Raw genomic sequence first — 18,124 nt, 5'->3', positions numbered from 1 at the left:
TAACTCAGTACACTAGTTAACAAACTAGCACGTTTGGCTATGGAATTTAACTCACTGTCGGTGTGTCTGCAACAAACATACATACACACAGCTTAGTAAACAACGCATGTAACTCAAAAAAACAAAGCAGAAGGTGTATTGACAGACCACAGTCCTGTGAATAATATATTGATTGACAAAACCTTTTTCAGTGGCAGCAGTCTTGTCAACAAACAGACACGCGCAAATGGCTTTTATGCATTTATGAGGATGTGGGTCGAGAGTACTGCAAGGGACAGAAATATTAATACTACCCCCACCCAAGTTTGCCAACAAACTGTAGGTATTTAGTGAATGCAAAACTGTTGGTTATGATATTGCGTGGGCCAAGATTGGCTCGGTTTCACAATTCCCAACATGAAGATGCTTTTCACCAAGCCGTGTCACATATTTGCTTGAAGGTGTATATACACCAGTCATTTTCTTTTTACTTTTTTGTGGCTCTATCCTATACTTTTGTTGTTCTCTTGGCTCTATACTTGAGACCTCTGCAGGCTCTCCCAACATCTGACTACTATGTTTATGTAAAAAGCACAACAATACAACCTTATCCAATACAATAAGTATCATCATCATAATCAAATTCATTAGGATGCATCATCATATAGTCTGGTCATTGAGGAACCTGATAATTTGCAGTATCACTGATCACTTTATTGTGGAGCAATTAGGAGCACCTATACACCTTCTCATTCATCCACGTGGTGTAATGGTTTGGGGAATGTTTTCTTGGCACACTTTGGGCCCGTTAATACCTATCGATCATCTCTTGTATGCCACAGCCTATTTGAGTAGAGTTGTTGCTGACCATGTGCACCCTTCATGGCCACAACGTGCACATCTTCTAATGCCTACTTCCAGCATGATAATGCACCAAGTCGTCTCAAACTGGTTTCATTAACATCACAATGAGTTCAGTGTTCTTCAGTGGCCTTCCCAGTCACCGGATCTGAATCCAATAGACATAACACCTTTGTAATGTGGTGGAACGGGGGATTCACAGCTTGAAAGTGCACCTGAAAAATCTGCAGGAATTGCGTTGTTGATGAAATGCAATCATGTCATCATGGACCAGAATCTCAAAGGAATGTTTCCAACATCTTGTGGAATCAATGCCACAAAGATTTGAGGCTGTTTTGAGAGCAAAGGGAGGCCCTACCCAGTATTAGTATGGTGTTCCTAATAAAGTGTTTGTGAGTTTAGTCTAGCTTCTTCCTAGTTCTCTGCTCTGTGATGACCTGATTTGGGGTTCAGGCCAACAATGGAGCCTGGTTCCAAAACGCAATATGTATGTTTTGAGTCACTTTCTTCTAACAGTGTACCATCAGTGTAGTGCAGTCTACACCTTTATCTGGGGCAAAACCCACTTTAGAAGATCAATCTCCTTCACCTCATCTCACATTGCCCAATGTAAAAAATACCCTAATCCCTTTTCTACACCATGCTTCTAGCTATTGTATTTATCGTATATTGCGAGAACATTGTTGAATTAACAAAATTAATCATTAAACCATGAACACTATTATCATTACAATTATGAAGAAAACCTCAGAATTAATGGTGAGGAATATGCATTTGAATGTATGGAAAAAAAACATTCTTGAACGCTATGTGAACAAGACTTAGTGCTATAATTTGCATATTTATGTTTAAATAGAATAGTCAGACTTTATTTCCTTAAATTTGGCATTGGATAATCAACTAACAAATCAAATTAGTCATTGCTTCAGTGGGTCTTTGTATTCCTAATACTATGTTCAAAAATTAATTAAATCAATTCAGGCCCCAATGACTTCAAGAATTCCTATCAGGTAATTTGGGTAATTTGTAATCACAATTAGGCAAATCCCTAACCAGCTGACAAGGGTGCTGCATACAAATGTGCTTTTATCTATCTGCCTCTCTTTAGTAAGATACAATGACATGTTTAAACATTTCTTCTCAAAAGGTTAAATTAACGTTTTTACCAAGTTTGATTATTCTTAGTGGAGGGTATACCATAAAACTTCTTGAGGGTTAGGGTTATTTTGATGTATTGTAATGCTTTATAAACACAACATTATGTGACAGGATCTGGTGAAAAAGTCCTCAAGTAGGGCAAGGTCATTTTCAGTTTTTCCAGCTTATTTGAATGTCCTCAAACCAAATACCGGAGAAACCCGTTCTGAATCGAAACACACGCAAAACAGCTGCTAGTAGCTAGCAGCTAAGAAGAAACATCGCTATGAACATCTAACTGCATAATAGATATAATTAGATGATCACACAGTCTTTGCTTTTGAACACATCCTAATATGTACGTTTTTACAAACCATGTATCACCTACCCAGTAGCCTATGGCAGACGATACAGTGAATCCAATTCACAAGTTATAAGTATTTAGTGATCCTAAAACTGTTGTTCTTCACACTTCATACTAAGCTTTTTAGTCATTTGTGCGTCTTGAGAATTGCCGACATGCAGACCTTTTCACCAGACTCTGTCACATATTACAGCTAAGGGTGTGCCTTATTGACCATTGCTTTAGTGCAAAGTCTCCCTTATTATTATTATTATTAGTAGTAGTAGTAGTAGTAGTAGTAGTAGTAGTAGTAGTAGTAGTAGTAGTAGTAGTAGTAGTAGTAGTAGTAGTAGTAGTAGTAGTAGTAGTAGTAGTAGCAGTAGTAGTAGTAGTATTATTATGCAAACTGCACAGAAGTGCAACCAAGCTTGGTTATTTTTCAGGCAGTGAGTGGCACATTTACACCTGATAAACAACCACACATGATTTAGTGGCTTCGGTCCTCTGTGCGTTCTGCTGGATAATTGTTCATACAAGCGCTGGGGCAAATGAGGATCCATCACAACAACAAGCTAACTAAAGCAACTGAAACCACCACAGACCTGTTGTTGCTCGTGTTAACCTTCTGTCCACACATTTCTGCCTTTTATGATATGTCCTTCCACTATTCCTAGTCTGGTATATTACATTGCTGAATACTGGTCCACATCACAAGTCCATTCAACGATGAACGGTTCGGAGGATATTATAGCCAGGATGCCAGTTTGTGGCAGTTATATTTATGTCAGATACCTTTATCATTCCCCAAGTGCTTTACAGTTTGTTCATTGACACGTATGTTAATCTTCATTGGCGTTTGTGTTTCTACTTTATTCCAGACAACCCAAGCCTCCTTAGTCACGTCCCTGTCACTGTGCAGGTCCTAGACGTGAACGACAACCTGCCAGAAATAGCCACAGATGAGGAGGTCATTGTGTGCGAGAGCTCAAGGCCAGGACAGGTGAATATCAAGCGTTCTGCTAGCACGATCCATAATGCCCCACTCTCTCTCTCTCTCTCTCTCTCTCTCTCTCTCTCTCTCTCTCTCTCTCTCTCTCTCTCTCTCTCTCTCTCTCTCTCTCTCTCTCTCTCTCTCTCTCTCTCTCTCTCTCTCTCTCTCTCTCTCTCTCTCTCTCTCTCTCTCTCTCTCTCTCTCTCTCTCTCTCTCTCTCTCTCTCTCTTTCTCAAACACACACACACACACACACACACACAGAAGGTGCTGAGAGCTGTGGATTATGTCCCGGTGCCTGTTTCAGGCGGTCCTGACCACATGCATAATGCAGAGGTCTGTTGTTTTCCCCTAGCAGTTTGGGGAGCTCTGAGATAGCAAAGCAGAGATCGGAGAGGGTGAGTTGGTTAATCATCACTCATTCAGAATGAGTATCTAGAGCAGCAAAGCATGACTGCTCTGACTCTCAGCTCATTCCAATTTGCTCTCGGTCGTTTTTTATTTATTTGTATTAAGAAGTCTGCAGAGCTACAGCACAATCCAGACCAGGGAAGGGGGCAGGAGCTGATGGGTGAAGCAGACGGGGGGTTTTAGCACTAGCTAAATCCTATTTAAGAATATTAATAATAGTGCCACCATGGCAACCAATGTTTGAGCTGTGAAGGTTTGTTTTCAAAAAGTGGTCTCAGTTTGATTGGAAGTGTATCTCAACTAAGGAATTGCTAAATGCAATGTTAACCTCATCGGCCAAATCACAAGTCACAAAAAAAGATATAATCTCAATAAGACAATACAAAATAGACGTAGATGTTACATGCTGAGTAGCAGAAGACATTTAGTGTAACATCTGTTGGCCAACCCTGTGTGAGTTAGGGTACAGACTTACTGTGGGCAGTAGAGGTAATAGATTGGTAGTCAAAGCCATTATCTCTCATGCAATCAGAACAGCAGGCATTGGCAAGATATAGTGGGTCACCCCTCTCCCAAGGTGGCTCTCCCTTCTTTCTTATTGAGCCTCTTACCAATTAAGGGTAACAAGCTGACAAAAACAGCACAGGGGTCGCAATGACAGAACCCCAGTCTTGCCTATGATGCCAACTCCTGCTGGCTACAGACGGGCATGCTCACATGTTTCCTTTTCACACACACAACACACACTCACACACACACACGTAGCCACACACACACAAACTATGACTAGTGGAGAAATATCCAGATGGCTTTGTAGAATAATTATTTCAATGAGACTGGCTTACAGTTTTTCACTTTTCACATCGCTTTGACATGTTTTCTCAAAGCATAGCTACTTTTCTCTAAATCCTTTTCTAAATCCAAAAACTCACACACAAAACCCTAAACTCCACAGATCGCTTACAAAAGCAAACACTGCATTCAAAATAATGTTATGTCTTCTCAAAATGAAATTCTGTCAACACACGCACCATCAAATGAATAGACACTTGTAAGAACCAATTGAACCCTGATGTGCACAATGGAAAACACTATGATCAGCAGAAAACAGTACTATGATAAGATTACCAGTAAGCCTTTTGCATTTTCAGTGTTACAATACATACATACAGTAGCCTGTTATATAAACTGTTATGTTTTGATACTCAAATATAAAACCCCCAAATACAAGAATAGAACGTTTTTTTTATTCTGAAATACTGTACACATCTCAGCAATGACAGTTGGATTTGTAAAGTGTTCTTCATGCAGAACAAACAATAGAAAAAAGAAGATAAGCCTTCTGCATATACTCTACACAAGGGCCACAACAGCTCCTCGACATCACAGACAATGTTCTCCCTGGCCAAGCAGAGGGGAAAGTATCGCCTGGCATGACGAATTCAGCCCTGATATACTTCTGATATATTTCACTTTGATTTTTTATTGCTAAAGCTATGATTGCTAATTGAAAGGCAACAGGTGTTTTCCCATAATGAGGAGTGTGATTGTGTGATTGGTGGTTTGAGTTTAGCATTCTAAATGGTAGTGTCACAAGAGATTTTAAGAGTGTTTTGTTAAATGTGTGGTTTAGAGCTGCAAAATTAGTAATAAGCAAGAAATGTGTTTGTCGTTGTGATGAATTGGTGTGAGATAAAATACACTAGTTTCAGTTTTTGGCCATTGTGTTTGAGGTTCAGATGTTAGTGTTAAAGCGATAGAGAAAAAACTGTAATTAAGAGATGATGACGCATATCAGATGGATGTGGTATGTCTAGGCATGGGATTAGAATGAAAACTAAACTGGATTATTCAGCAATTTGTCATTGAACTGTGCTTCCCATCATTGCTAATTTAATACTCCATTGTTAGTTATGTTTATATAGAGATGCACCGAAAGTTCGCCCAGCGAAATTATACTGCCGAACATAGCAAAATTTGGTGTTCGGACGAATGTGTGAAAAGACTGAATGTTTACCGAATACAAGACGTTTTGTTGATGACGTGATCAAACAGTGCAAGCAACCCATGCTGTTCTGTGAATAAGATGAGCATTGAGTCATATAATTACAGAAAACATGTGACAGCTGCTGGTGAAAGGGGTAACAAGCCAGCATCCAATTTAATGTTCAGACTTTTATTTAGAAAAATGTAAATACTGTACATTTCAGTTGTTGAAAATCGGTACTCGGTATTTGGATTTCGGCTTCGGCCAAGAATTTTCATTTCGGTGCATCCCTATTTATATATCAATAACTTATCTCTCATGAAAGTATTTTCTGAAAAATACTCACATTTCACAAATTCACATGCTGTACAACGTTTTGGTTTCACAGTTCTTATTGAGAGTCTAAGATACGGAGGTTGACAGCCTATTAATGTGTCCTACTGCACCTCTTTGTGTGTCTTCTGCTAAACAATAGGTGATCCAGACCATCTCTGCGCTAGATAAGGATGATTTTGCAAACGGCCAGCGATTCTCCTTCTCTTTGCCGAGCGGGATCCCAGTTAATCCCAACTTCACCCTCAAGGACAATGAAGGTATTTATTGCATTCATTATGTTTGTGTGCACTTCTTATGAGTTTTTTTCCCCCCTGCTCTGCCCTTTAGGCACATCCCCACCCTAGCTTTCATATTCAAACATCAATACCTTGTGATGATATTCAGATACCTTAGAGCCGTAATTATAATTAGACTGTGCAATCACACAGAGGTATTGTTGACATACCTCAGGACCGAAATTGACAGGGGACTGACTGGGGTCTTATGTCTTTTTTCTGAAAACATACAGGCATGGAGGAGGGCTGGCATGGTTGGCCATGTGTTGTCTAATGCATTACCTGCTCTCTCAGTCTCTGCTTGCTTGCCTTATTGTGTACCGGCAAAGGCCAATGGCAGGGGTTACCATGGCAACTGGCCCAAGTCTCAGGTGGATACCTAGCCCCCCAGGTTGGTCTCAGTCTGCAATCACAGGGCTTTTAAAGCTCTCAGCCAGCAGGCCCCATGGCAGCCCAGGGAGAAGAGTTCACACAACTCTGGAGTATTGCCTGAGCCGGAGAGTAAGAAGAGAAAATCAATGTGATAATAGGAGATAAGTCTGTTGAGCCCGTAGTCCTCCAGCTCCGCTCCGCTAACCTTGGCTACCCCACTATCCGTTTATACCAGGGGAGAGTCAAGTTTTTACCATATGTACCCCAAGTGGCACTCACATACCCTCCTCACCTCCTCTCAGCAGCCGACCTTTCTGGAATGTGGTTAGTTCAACAAGCCAAGTGCTGGTGGTTTTCGGGTTGGTGGTTGACGCAAATAACAGCCTTCCGAATGTGTCCACCTCCAACAGCCAAAACAATCCACAATATAGCAAACAGTTTGTCTCACTGTCCTTGAATTGTCTGTCCACTTTGACATTGTGATACTTGTCATGCAATCTGTGACTTCTGTATGTCTGTATCCAATCCACACAGAATGTTACCTCATCTGACCCTACAGTAGCTACTCAATGCTCCATGGTATTACTGTATGCTTGGATTTTACGCATCACGGAATGGTGGTGCCTCACCTTGGAGCGAGTTCTAAGAGCATAGAGCTTGAATGTGCTTTAGTGTTGTTGTAACCTGGTGTATTGGCTGGCTGGATGTGTTAGAAATGGCATCGGTCCCAATGCCGCTTGCTAACGGCATGTGTCTAATTAACAGGTTCCCTGTGCTAAAGCAGAATGCCTGTGTGCACCCTTTAAAAAAGGGGTTAAGCATTCTGCACCACAGCTAGCCAGGGCAGGGAGAGATTGATAGGCTAGGTTCTACATCAATAAGCAGCTTGCCACACTGATTATTATATACTGAGATATACTGTCTGTATCCTCAGTTGTTATGATGTAATTTTACTTTGAATGGTAAAAGTACATACTGTAGTAATATCAAATATCATCATATCCTGTCAGTTTCTCAAAGGAATCCACCATTGAACTATGTTGAGTGTTTTGGTGCAGACTAAATGCTTACACAAAGCTAACAAACCCCTCCTCAGCCTGAGGGAGTGGTAGCAATTATGGGACATTTCAGCTGGGTATTACCAGAGAGAGTGGGATTCACTAGTGTGACACTCTGGCAAATTAGTCAGTATTCAGGCACCTAAAGGAGGGTTCCAGTCTTTTCCTCATGCTGGTCACGTAAGTCCACACTTCTTGTCCGTTGACAGAGCAAGTTGTTGTATTTTAATGGAAATGCGTTGCTTTTAAGGGTCTCCTGTCATTGTGTATTACGCAGGCTATTTTCAGTACTCACAGTAGCTGAGAGTGATGCATAGAACCCTGCAAGTGCTGTGTCGACTCCTGTGTTTGAAAGAGGGAAGCTCTCCCCAATTATACCCTCTTTCATCCCTGTTTCACTACACAGACAGGCGGTAGACAATGTATTCCAGTGTGTAGAATGCTTCCTTGTTTTTGTGAAACGGATGAAAATCCACCGCCCCCCCCCCCCTTCTTATGGCCTCTCTACCTCCTCAAGTTATGGAAAAATAGAGTAATGAATGAATGGTCTTTATTGTCATTGCTATAGTACAGGTACCAAACAACGAAATTTAGGTGGGTTGGCTCCCCTCCTAAATTATTTATTAGTTATTATTTATTAATTATTTATTAGTTATGTTCCAAATACGTCCTCATTGAACTACATGTCTATGAATTGCTGCTGCTGCTGCACAGACTTTTCACCGACAAAAAGAGTTGAGCTTCAGGCTGAGGCAATGAATGGCATTTTTGTTAAGGATGTTAGTTGGGCTCTCTCATGTTTCAGCTGTCAGCTAACATTTGTGAGTTTTTAAAACTCCCATTAAAGCATTGTGGCTGCTTCACAGGCCCATTTCTCGGGCTGCTTGCAACCACATCTGAATCTCTAAAAGCTATTATGAATGTTTTGATTCCATTGCTGCTGCTCTCTGAAAATATTGCATGCAATGAGTAGTAATGGCTATTTCAAGCTACAGCATTAAAAAGTGATATATCCGGTGATTGTTACAGCAGCCGTGGATATGTTTTGTCTGCTTCTAATTGTACTAATTTATTTTAATATATATATATCAGAAATATAATCTAAGTGCCTTGCTATTTCATCTATACAGTAAGATACACACTTTCAAGTTGTTGTGTGTATGTTAGAGAATGGATCTTTTCAGAGGTGTTATTAAAGATGCTATACAGAGGCTTGACATGGAGGAAAACATTTGTAACCTTCCATTTTGAGCTTGAAATTGAGCTATGGTCCGGTATATCTATAATGCATCATAAGGATCACTCTCTTGCCAGATAAGTAGAACTTTTCCTAAAGCAATTTCCTGGGCTACACATCATAGATGTGATTCGAAGGTAGAACCGCCTATGTGAATCTTTTTCACAATTGCAGCTAAAATAAATTCCATATATCGATAGAATGGCTGCTTTTAATCTATTAGATCTACTATAATGCTAGTTTAATGTTTTAGTTTCAAAGATTTTCTCTGAGCAAGCGAGCAGTGAGCAGAGACAGTTTAGAGCCACCCCAGGGTACTTAAGGTAGTTTAATAACATCAAATATAATTTTCAGCCACAAAATATGCAGATATCCAAAATAACTGCTATTCGCTCTTGAACATATTTGCATGTTTCCATAACCTTTATTCCACTTGAGTCAAACATATTCTATTTCAATTTTGTTAAGGGGAGAGCAGTGACACTTAATGCGAATTGAGCTTTCAGTACATTCCATGAGCATGCAGCTCATGCACAACACAAACATGCAGAGATGACTAATGAGGTTGTAATATTCTAAATATGAAGCGTGCACACCTTGTGTGCATGTGGCATGTCTGGTGTGTTTGAGGCTGATGGAGTACACCATGTTCGGGTCTACAGGTTCACTAGCTCACTAGTAAAGTGCCACTTTTTAAAAAAAAAATTGTAAAAAGCTTGCTTGTGCATCTTTAAGTAGAAGACACAATTTAAAATAGACTTCAAATGCGTAACATTCAGGTCAAGTATTCAGACGTTGTAATGGTTTATGGTGTAATGGTTTATTTCATCATTGTTTACACATGATTAAAAAGGATACTGTGTCTTGCCTATGCCTTCTCTACAATTACTTTATGTATTACATTACACTATCCTTTGATACAATTTTGTGCAAAAGCATTCTGATGACATTTGTTTTTTTTAAATCACTTAATTGGAGGCTATGATATCTAAACAACCAATACCTTTAATAGATCAATTGATTTTTTTAAGGCATCTTTCTCCACTTTGCATACAGAGGACCTTTTATTATTCTAACTAATCAGCTTGGTTGATAGCAGTGCTGTTTTAATGAGCTTGTACTACATTTCATTCATGCTTCACTTGCCGATTGTGCAATATTTCTAACATTTGAAACCTTGTTAAAGGATTTAAGTCAGTGAGTTTGGCATAATGTACAACAAAAACCTTCTGTGCAAGATAATGGTGGCAATACTATACTACTACTGTAGTTTACTGTAGAGCAGCCTCTTTCATTCACTATTAAAGTACAACTGGGTTGCGCTTTGCATGCTTCTATCGTTTTGGCCCACCACTGCCAATAGTTTTAAACATCTGCAATGGCTCTTTAAATTGCATTACTTTACACAGATGAAAAGGAACATTAGTTGTGCAAGTACTGTCTCCCTGAGTGGTAATATTCTAGATAATCTGAAATACTCCCAAATAATCTGGCTGGATAGAAATGAAGCCATTTGCCAGTGAGTGGTTCATTCAGTACTTGTGCTTAACGAAGCCAGTGCTGTTGGAATCCCCAAAAGTCTCTCAACCGCACGCGCGCGCGCACATACACACACACACACACACAGTCACACACACACACACACACACACACACAGTCACACACACACACAGTCACACACACACACACACACACACACACTAACACACACACACACAGTCACACACACACACACACACACACACACACACACTAACACACACACACACAGTTACACTCACACACACACACACACACAAACACACACTCACACTCACACACACACACACACACACACACACACACACACACACACACACACACACACTCACACTCACACACACACACACACAGTCACACACTCACACTCACACTCACACACACACACACACACTCTAACACAGAGCCGGTTACATAATGGGAAACTTGGCACATGAAAAACAGTTTCCACTGCCTACATCAGCCTACATCAAGGGTCAAGGGCTCTCTATATGATAGTAATTGAAAACCTCAGTATTACTGAATCGTTGAAACATTCGGGAAAACCAAAAACATTACTGTTATTTGTGGGTTGGCTCTAAATTTCACACACACAGTATCTCTCCCATGTTCCAGAGTGTCTCCTCATTAGGAGATGTTGTTTAGGGTATTGTATGTGCTGACACAATGCTGTTTATCTGTCTTCATCTTAGTCTTTATTATAATGCTGTCACAGACGAGCTTTGAGAGCTGGTTAACGAGCGTGATGTCCCCATCTACCCACCCCAGAGCAGTGCAGTGGATGATATGATATAAACTATGTTGTAATTGAACCCCCCCCTCCCCTCTCTCTCTCTCTCTCTCCCCCCCCCCTCTCTGCATCTCTCACTCTCTTTCTACCCCCTACCGTCTTAGCGTTAATGTGATATCGTGAGTCTGAGTAGCTACGGATCTCCCCCCACCCCCCCCCCCTCCCCTTCTTTTTGGTTTTGGGCTTTAGATATAACTCACCCACCCCCTCCCTCCCTCCCTCCGCTCTCTTTCTACCCCCTCCCTTCTCAGCGATAACGTGATACTGTGAGTCTGAGTTAATAAAGCTTGAAGTACGTGTTGTCATTCCAACTGTCGATCATTCTAATTATTCATAGATGGAGCAGATATTGGAGTGGGAGGTGAGGTTTCAGAGCAGCAGTTTGATGCAGTATGGAGGATGTGTTTTCACACTCAGAGACACTCTCTCAGCCAAGCCTGCATACTGGATAATATTACCTGTGCGGCTTGTGTAAAAATATGCCACAGAGATGTGCCAATACCATGTCATAATAGGGAATACAGTATGTTTAGACTTCCATGTCTAATAGAAAGTATAGTATATGGTCTTTAGGCATATAGCAGTAACCACAATTCCACCGATGCTGTTGACTGAAAGTTGATGTTCACGTATATTCTTATTTATTTCTGTTTTACAGTAACGTAATTAGTTTAGATGTCCCGTGCACTGGCGTGGTCATGCCAATTAGGAGCCTGTGTTCTATCATTCAACGGTCTGATCGTTTTCTGTATGTCAGAGCTCCTTTGACGCTGATGGTAGATGACTCGGTCGGTGTGTTGGGGGTGAGAGGAGAGTTCCACGTGAAGAGAGAACAGACATCAGTGCCTCTGACTAACAACCACTGGATTACAGCGATTGTTTCCTCTTTTTTTTGTTCACTTCTCTTTCTCACCTGTCTCTGTTAACCTTAACTTCATTAGCAGCGTGGCCCTGTGGAGGTTCAAGGTGAAGTGTTCATTTGCAGCTACAGTATGTGTATATACCATACGCCCTGGAAATGGAATGAAGACGAAGCGTACGGAGAAACAATAAAGGACAGAGGCAGAGAGAGAGACGTTTATGAACTTGAGAGAGATCGTTGCCTGGATGGTAGGGTTGTGTGTTTATTGGTGGAGTATTTCAGTTTTTTCTCCATTGTAAAGAAAAACTGTCGACTGCACACTTGCAAAAAACCACTGAATCCTACAACCTCTGGCATTTCGGTCAAGACACTCGCTCCGAGGGCGAAACACTTACAGTATCATGTCCAATACTGCTCCTGCAGTGACAATGTCAGGTGTGCAGATATTTTTCTTTTACTCAATTTCTCCATTAAAAATCCATCTGCTGAAATGGGCTAGAATGAACACTATGGACTGAATAGAGTGGGAGATGAGAGTAGTACCAGAACGAGAGCACTCCTCTTCTGCTCCAATATTATGGCTAATTTCCCTTAACGAGTTGCATTCTCTCATTGCAGACAACACGGCCAGCATCATTGCCCGGCGGAGGCGTTTCAACCAGCTGGCCCAGGAGCTGTATGAGCTCCCCATCGTGGTGTGGGACGGAGGGGAGCCATCGCTGAGCAGCACAAGCACATTGACCCTGCGGGTGTGCCCGTGCCAGCGCAACGGGAGGGTCCGCGCATGCCAGAGCGAGGCGTTCCTCTCCTCAGCGGGCCTCAGCACGGGGGCTCTCATCGCCATCCTGCTGTGCATCGTCATCCTACTCGGTAGGCCGGGGGGGGGGGGGAAGGGGGGGCTGCCTGGTGGGCATGCTTAGTGGGCCATGGAAGAGAGATGACAAGGCAAGGGCAAAGGAGAAGAAGAGAGGGGGGAATGTCAGGGCAAGGGGGGAGGGATCAATGTAGGGGTGAGGATGGAGATGGAATGCAAAATGAGGATGGGGAGAGCTGGAGAGTGACAGAAAAATGAGGAGGTGTTTAGGGGCTTAGGACAGTGGAAAGGTGGAGAGTGGGTAGTAGATGGTTGAAGACACCGGGAAAGGAAAAAGACAATAGAAAGACGCACATTATACAAAGAAAGGGACAAGGAGATTTGGAGAGGGGTGCATGGAGGTAGACAGGGTCTGGGCTAGGTTTGACTAATCATCTTCCTCCACACGTTGTTTTCTGTTCTCCCTGTTTACAGCGTAATAAGATTCCGCAGACTACTTGAGAAAATTAATTGACTCTATAGTGCTAAATGGTTTATAGTCTGAGATCAAAGAGTATTCATCAAACCTGCCATAGAAAAGTCAGCCAAAGGGAGAGATGGAAATGCCTCTGCCAAATACAAACAAATACCCTCTAGTGCAAACAGAACAGCGGTAGGACAGGGGAAGAGAGTGTGTATAATGAACACAATCCACCATCACCTACTCCCTGCCCCCCTCCCCTTGATTGTGTGTGGACAATGGTGCGTGAAGGGTGGTGCATATTCATATCAGCAGTCATACCACGCTATGGCAGAGTCTGTGGCTCCGGTGGAACAAAAGGCCATCGTCACTGTTTGGAGTGAACGCATGAGTGAGAGACAGCACATGCATGACCAATCGTCAGCAGGAGACACCGAGTGACAAAGAGGGAGACAGAGAGAGAGAGAGGCATTGCTGGACACCTGAATAGAGGGTTTAGGGAGATACTGGAGCTGGTGTGGAAGATTGAGACGAGGTGAATGTGAGACAAAGATCAGTGTATTGATGCAATAGATGGTAAGATGGTTGAAAGTGTCATTAAGCTAGAGATCCCTGATCCCTGATGTGTACATCCCCTGTCTCGCTCTCGCTCCCTTTCATTCTCTCTCCATCTCTCTGTGTCTCTCTGACTATTTCCAGATGCTAAAGATACACCCGCCACCTCTTAACCACTCTGGGCCTTCATCAGAGATGAGAAAGCTCTCACCTTTTGCATGTGTTAAAATACGTCTCATCGTGTGAAGTGGTGCGTAACGCACTGGCAGGCTGCTGTATTTCTAAAGATAGACAGGCACTTGTTAAACGGTGTTCCCTGTTGAATATTTATTAGCAAGTTACAGTAAAAGCAATTGTGTACTGTACAAGGATTCACTCTCGGTGTTTCAACACTAACTTTGTGCCATAACTGCTCAACATAATTATATGACGAAGTAAAGGTCATAAGCATTAATGATTCACCAAGATGGAAGATCTTCTCTTGGTCTTCTCTTTTCATGTAGCATGATTATCAAATTTGTTGCGATTATTAGCTGAATATGCACTTGCATGACATGTCATTAAATGGATGATTGTGTTAACATCACACCGTCATCATTAAATCACTCAGAGGGATAACACTCATTAACTGCAGAAGCAAGTTCATGTAGGTTCCATTTCAGCAAATCCAACTTTTTTTTACGAGCACGATAGAGCAAATGTATGTCAAATGATGTGGGGAAAATTATAATTTCTATTGAAGCATACAAGCATGAAAAGGTTTGGATTGTTTTGCTGTTACAGTGTACCTTTCTCTCACTCCCACACAATAGTGTATTTTGACTGGATGGGATGTTAAATCTGCTCTAGTAAGGCTAATGAGGAGACTCTTATCACCCTACCAGGTTCCATTCAGAGAATCATCTCAGCTAATGCTAATGATAGCTAATGTGTATTACTGATTTACAACTCTTCAACGCTTGGGTAGCTTTTGTCTCCTAATGGAAAACCAGATAAATATTCACATAAAAAGTGCTAGGCTCCCATTTGGTTAAGCTGTTTATGAACCACAACATGTTAATTCATTATGAGCAATGAATTAACAAACAACGTAGCATTATGCAGAGAATAGCATTAGCATACAATCAGGCTGAATATTGTACCGTTCAACTGCTGTAATGACATGGTGTTCTTCAACAGTGGTTTTGTTGATGTTTATTTCACTAGTGTTGTCTAATACACTCCTCTGTCTCGTGCAGCAATCGTCGTTCTGTTCATCACCCTGCGGAGGAGCAAAAAAGAGCCGCTCATCATCTCAGAGGAGGATATCCGCGAGAACGTGGTCACGTATGACGACGAGGGAGGTGGCGAGGAAGACACAGAGGCATTCGACATCATCGCCCTGCGGAACCCCGCCGCCGCTGAGGAGCTGAAGTTCCGGCGGGACGTGCGGCCCGAGGTAAGGCAACGCGGGCCGCCTCGCGGATACCACAGCCCTACCCTGGAGCTGGACCAAGTGGACGTGCAGGAGTTTATCAAACAGAGACTGGTGGAGGCCGACATGGACACCAGCGTTCCGCCCTACGACTCCCTGCAGACGTACGCTTACGAGGGGCAGTGCTCGCCGGCAGGCTCCATCAGCTCTCTGGACTCCCCGGGAACACACTCAGAGCAGGATTATAACTACCTGGACGACTGGGGGCCGGAGTTTCAGAAACTGGCAGAACTCTACGGAGAGGCAGAGTCGGATGTGGCGACCTAGCCTGTCTCACTGTTAAAACCAAAACCTATTCTCCTCTCCTCATTTTAACAATTAACAGAACATGCTTTTGAACTGTTTCAGCTGTTCTACTTCTACTGTTGAATTGACTGGCCTTTTTTGAATTTTTTTCTTTTTTTCATTTTGGACCATGGGTCGTAGGCCGACATTCGGAAGAATTCAAACCGATTTTGGGATGGAAAATAAGGCTAACGGAAAATATTTTCCTTGGTGTATATTTTTTATTGCTCAATAAAGTCCTGAATTCCATATGAGTGGATGTATGTGATACAAAGTGTTAACTTGTTTTTCTGTGAGAAGATGCATATTTATGGTTCTCACAATAGAGGTATTCAGTCGAGAATTGTTTTAATTGTTCAAAGTTTTAATGATTAGATGCACAATGCAGTTTATTCGGCATACACTCTAACTTGAAAGGAGTATAATTGATTGATAATACAGTACACACATCTGCTGTGAGTGAAGGCAAACTAACATTTTAAAATAACTTTACAGAGAAGTGTAATCCAATCACACCTTTCACACCTTTGTTTTACATAATTAACATCTCTTATGAAATTGCCATTTCTGGCAGCCTTCTCCATCTGATTGACAACTGTCATTCTAACCCTATTAGGGGTGTAATGGTTCACCTATTCATACCGAAAATCTTCGGTATGGGCCGTTCGGTTCGGTTCACCTGTGTACTTTATAAGAAAGTACAAACTACGGTTGTCCACGACCTATCCAAGGCATCTGCTTACGCTCTAACGACCGATGGGTGGACATCTAGGGCCACCCAGAGTTATTTAACAGTAACTGTGCACCACATCACACCCGACTGCCACTGGAACATGCAAAGCCACGTCCTGCAAATTCGCCCCATTTATGAACAGCACACAAGCACACATCTGGCAGAGGTACTGAAGGAGGTAGTGTCAGAATGGAAATTGGAGAGGCCAGGAAGCACAGTTCCAGTCACAATAGATAATGCTAGAAATATTGTCAATGTAATCAGTGAAGCTGGACTGGGCCCCCAAATTGGATGCTTTGCACACACAATTAATTTAGCAGCACAAAAAGAACCAGGAACCCACCAGGTGTCCAGGCTGCTAGGCAGTCAGAAGTGGTGTCTTTCTTACACCATAGCACAACAGCTGCACATTTATTGCATAGAAAATACAATGAATGTCCGTACAAGCTGGCAAGTCCTAAATAAATGCATATGTGAATACAAGTACAGTACAGCTCAAGTTCAGTGAATTTTCTAAATGCTGCACCTTAATGGATGGTTATTTTATTATATTCTTTATTGAGAATATTCATTTGATTTACTTTTCTGTAAATTGTACTTTTTTACTAGTAGGTTGCAGCTGGTTGCAACAGTACTGACAGACTTTATTTTATTTAAGAAAGAAAGGCCTACTTTTTGTTAAACCACTGTTTAATACCGTATTGACCCGAATATAAGACAGGTTTTTTATCCCGGAAATACGTCTGAAAAAGTTGCAACGTCTTATATTCACGCCCTAGAGTTTTACACGTCAATATTCATTCACAATAACGTATGGCGCCAAAGGACTGATCCCCACGCGAGCCACTGTGTTTCTCCCTCTCCCTCTCACACACACCCCAGTGACAGGTGCCTGGAGAGATGGAGAGACACTCGGACCAGCTCGGACAAAGTGGCTCTAAAGTTGGTCAAGTTAACAAACAACAAGGAGTTACGATGCCAATTTTAAGACCATGGTGATCAATGAAGCAGAGGCATCAAACATCTGTCGAGCAGTCAAGAAATATGATATTACAGAGTGTAATGTTAGAAGATGGCGAGCCCAAAAAGATTAGCTTAAGAATGCTAACAGTCAGAGAAAAGTGTTTCGCTGGCCGCAAGGCGGCCTCTTCCAGGAAATTGACAGGAGGGTGTGTGAATACGTGACTGAAAAACGTATGTAAAATGTATGCCCATACCCCAAGATTATAAAAATAACATACATTGTTCAGGGCTGCCAAGTTTCACCAAAATTTTGGAGTGAGATTTGGCGGTGGAGCGACCCAAAACTGTGGCAGCGGCGGCCCCTCTCTCACACCCAATTATTTGTGATAGTTTCCTGCAATTTTACATGTTGTTCATAATAAACCAGCACAACAAATGAAAATAATGAACATTTTATAAAACAAGACAAAATATGAAATCTTAATAAACAGCCTACAGACTCTAAAAGAAAATTGGGCCCCATCAACAGGACTCAGCCCCTTGGTCAGAAGCAGAAAGACCCTTGGTCATCATCTTATATACATACAGTGCATTGCTCATAGATGGCTATCATGTTATACAGTACATACCAGGGTTTTTCCTGGGTCAGAATGAGGGCCTGG

At 41.9% G+C, this 18,124-nt stretch overlaps 1 protein-coding gene across 1 annotated transcript in view; it reads left to right on the top strand.

Annotated features, from left to right (window-relative positions):
• LOC308169571 (cadherin-18) overlaps positions 1–15,748 on the top strand; it is a gene marked incomplete at both ends in the record, with an annotated part of 64,724 nt that extends 48,976 nt beyond the window's left edge. The window contains 4 exons of the mRNA XM_080544252.1: positions 3,199–3,320; positions 6,185–6,302; positions 12,797–13,048; positions 15,246–15,748. Coding sequence (XP_080400378.1) covers positions 3,199–3,320; positions 6,185–6,302; positions 12,797–13,048; positions 15,246–15,748 — 995 coding nt within the window. The remainder of the gene's footprint in view (positions 1–3,198; positions 3,321–6,184; positions 6,303–12,796; positions 13,049–15,245) is intronic.
• Between the last annotated feature and the right edge of the window lie 2,376 nt (positions 15,749–18,124).

This window comes from Nansenia antarctica (assembly GCF_963989245.1).
Source record: "Nansenia antarctica genome assembly, chromosome: 13".
NCBI classification, from domain to species: Eukaryota; Metazoa; Chordata; class Actinopteri; order Argentiniformes; family Microstomatidae; genus Nansenia; species Nansenia antarctica.
The sequence above is the reverse complement of the archived record's forward strand: the minus strand, read 5'-3'. Positions and strand labels throughout refer to the sequence as shown.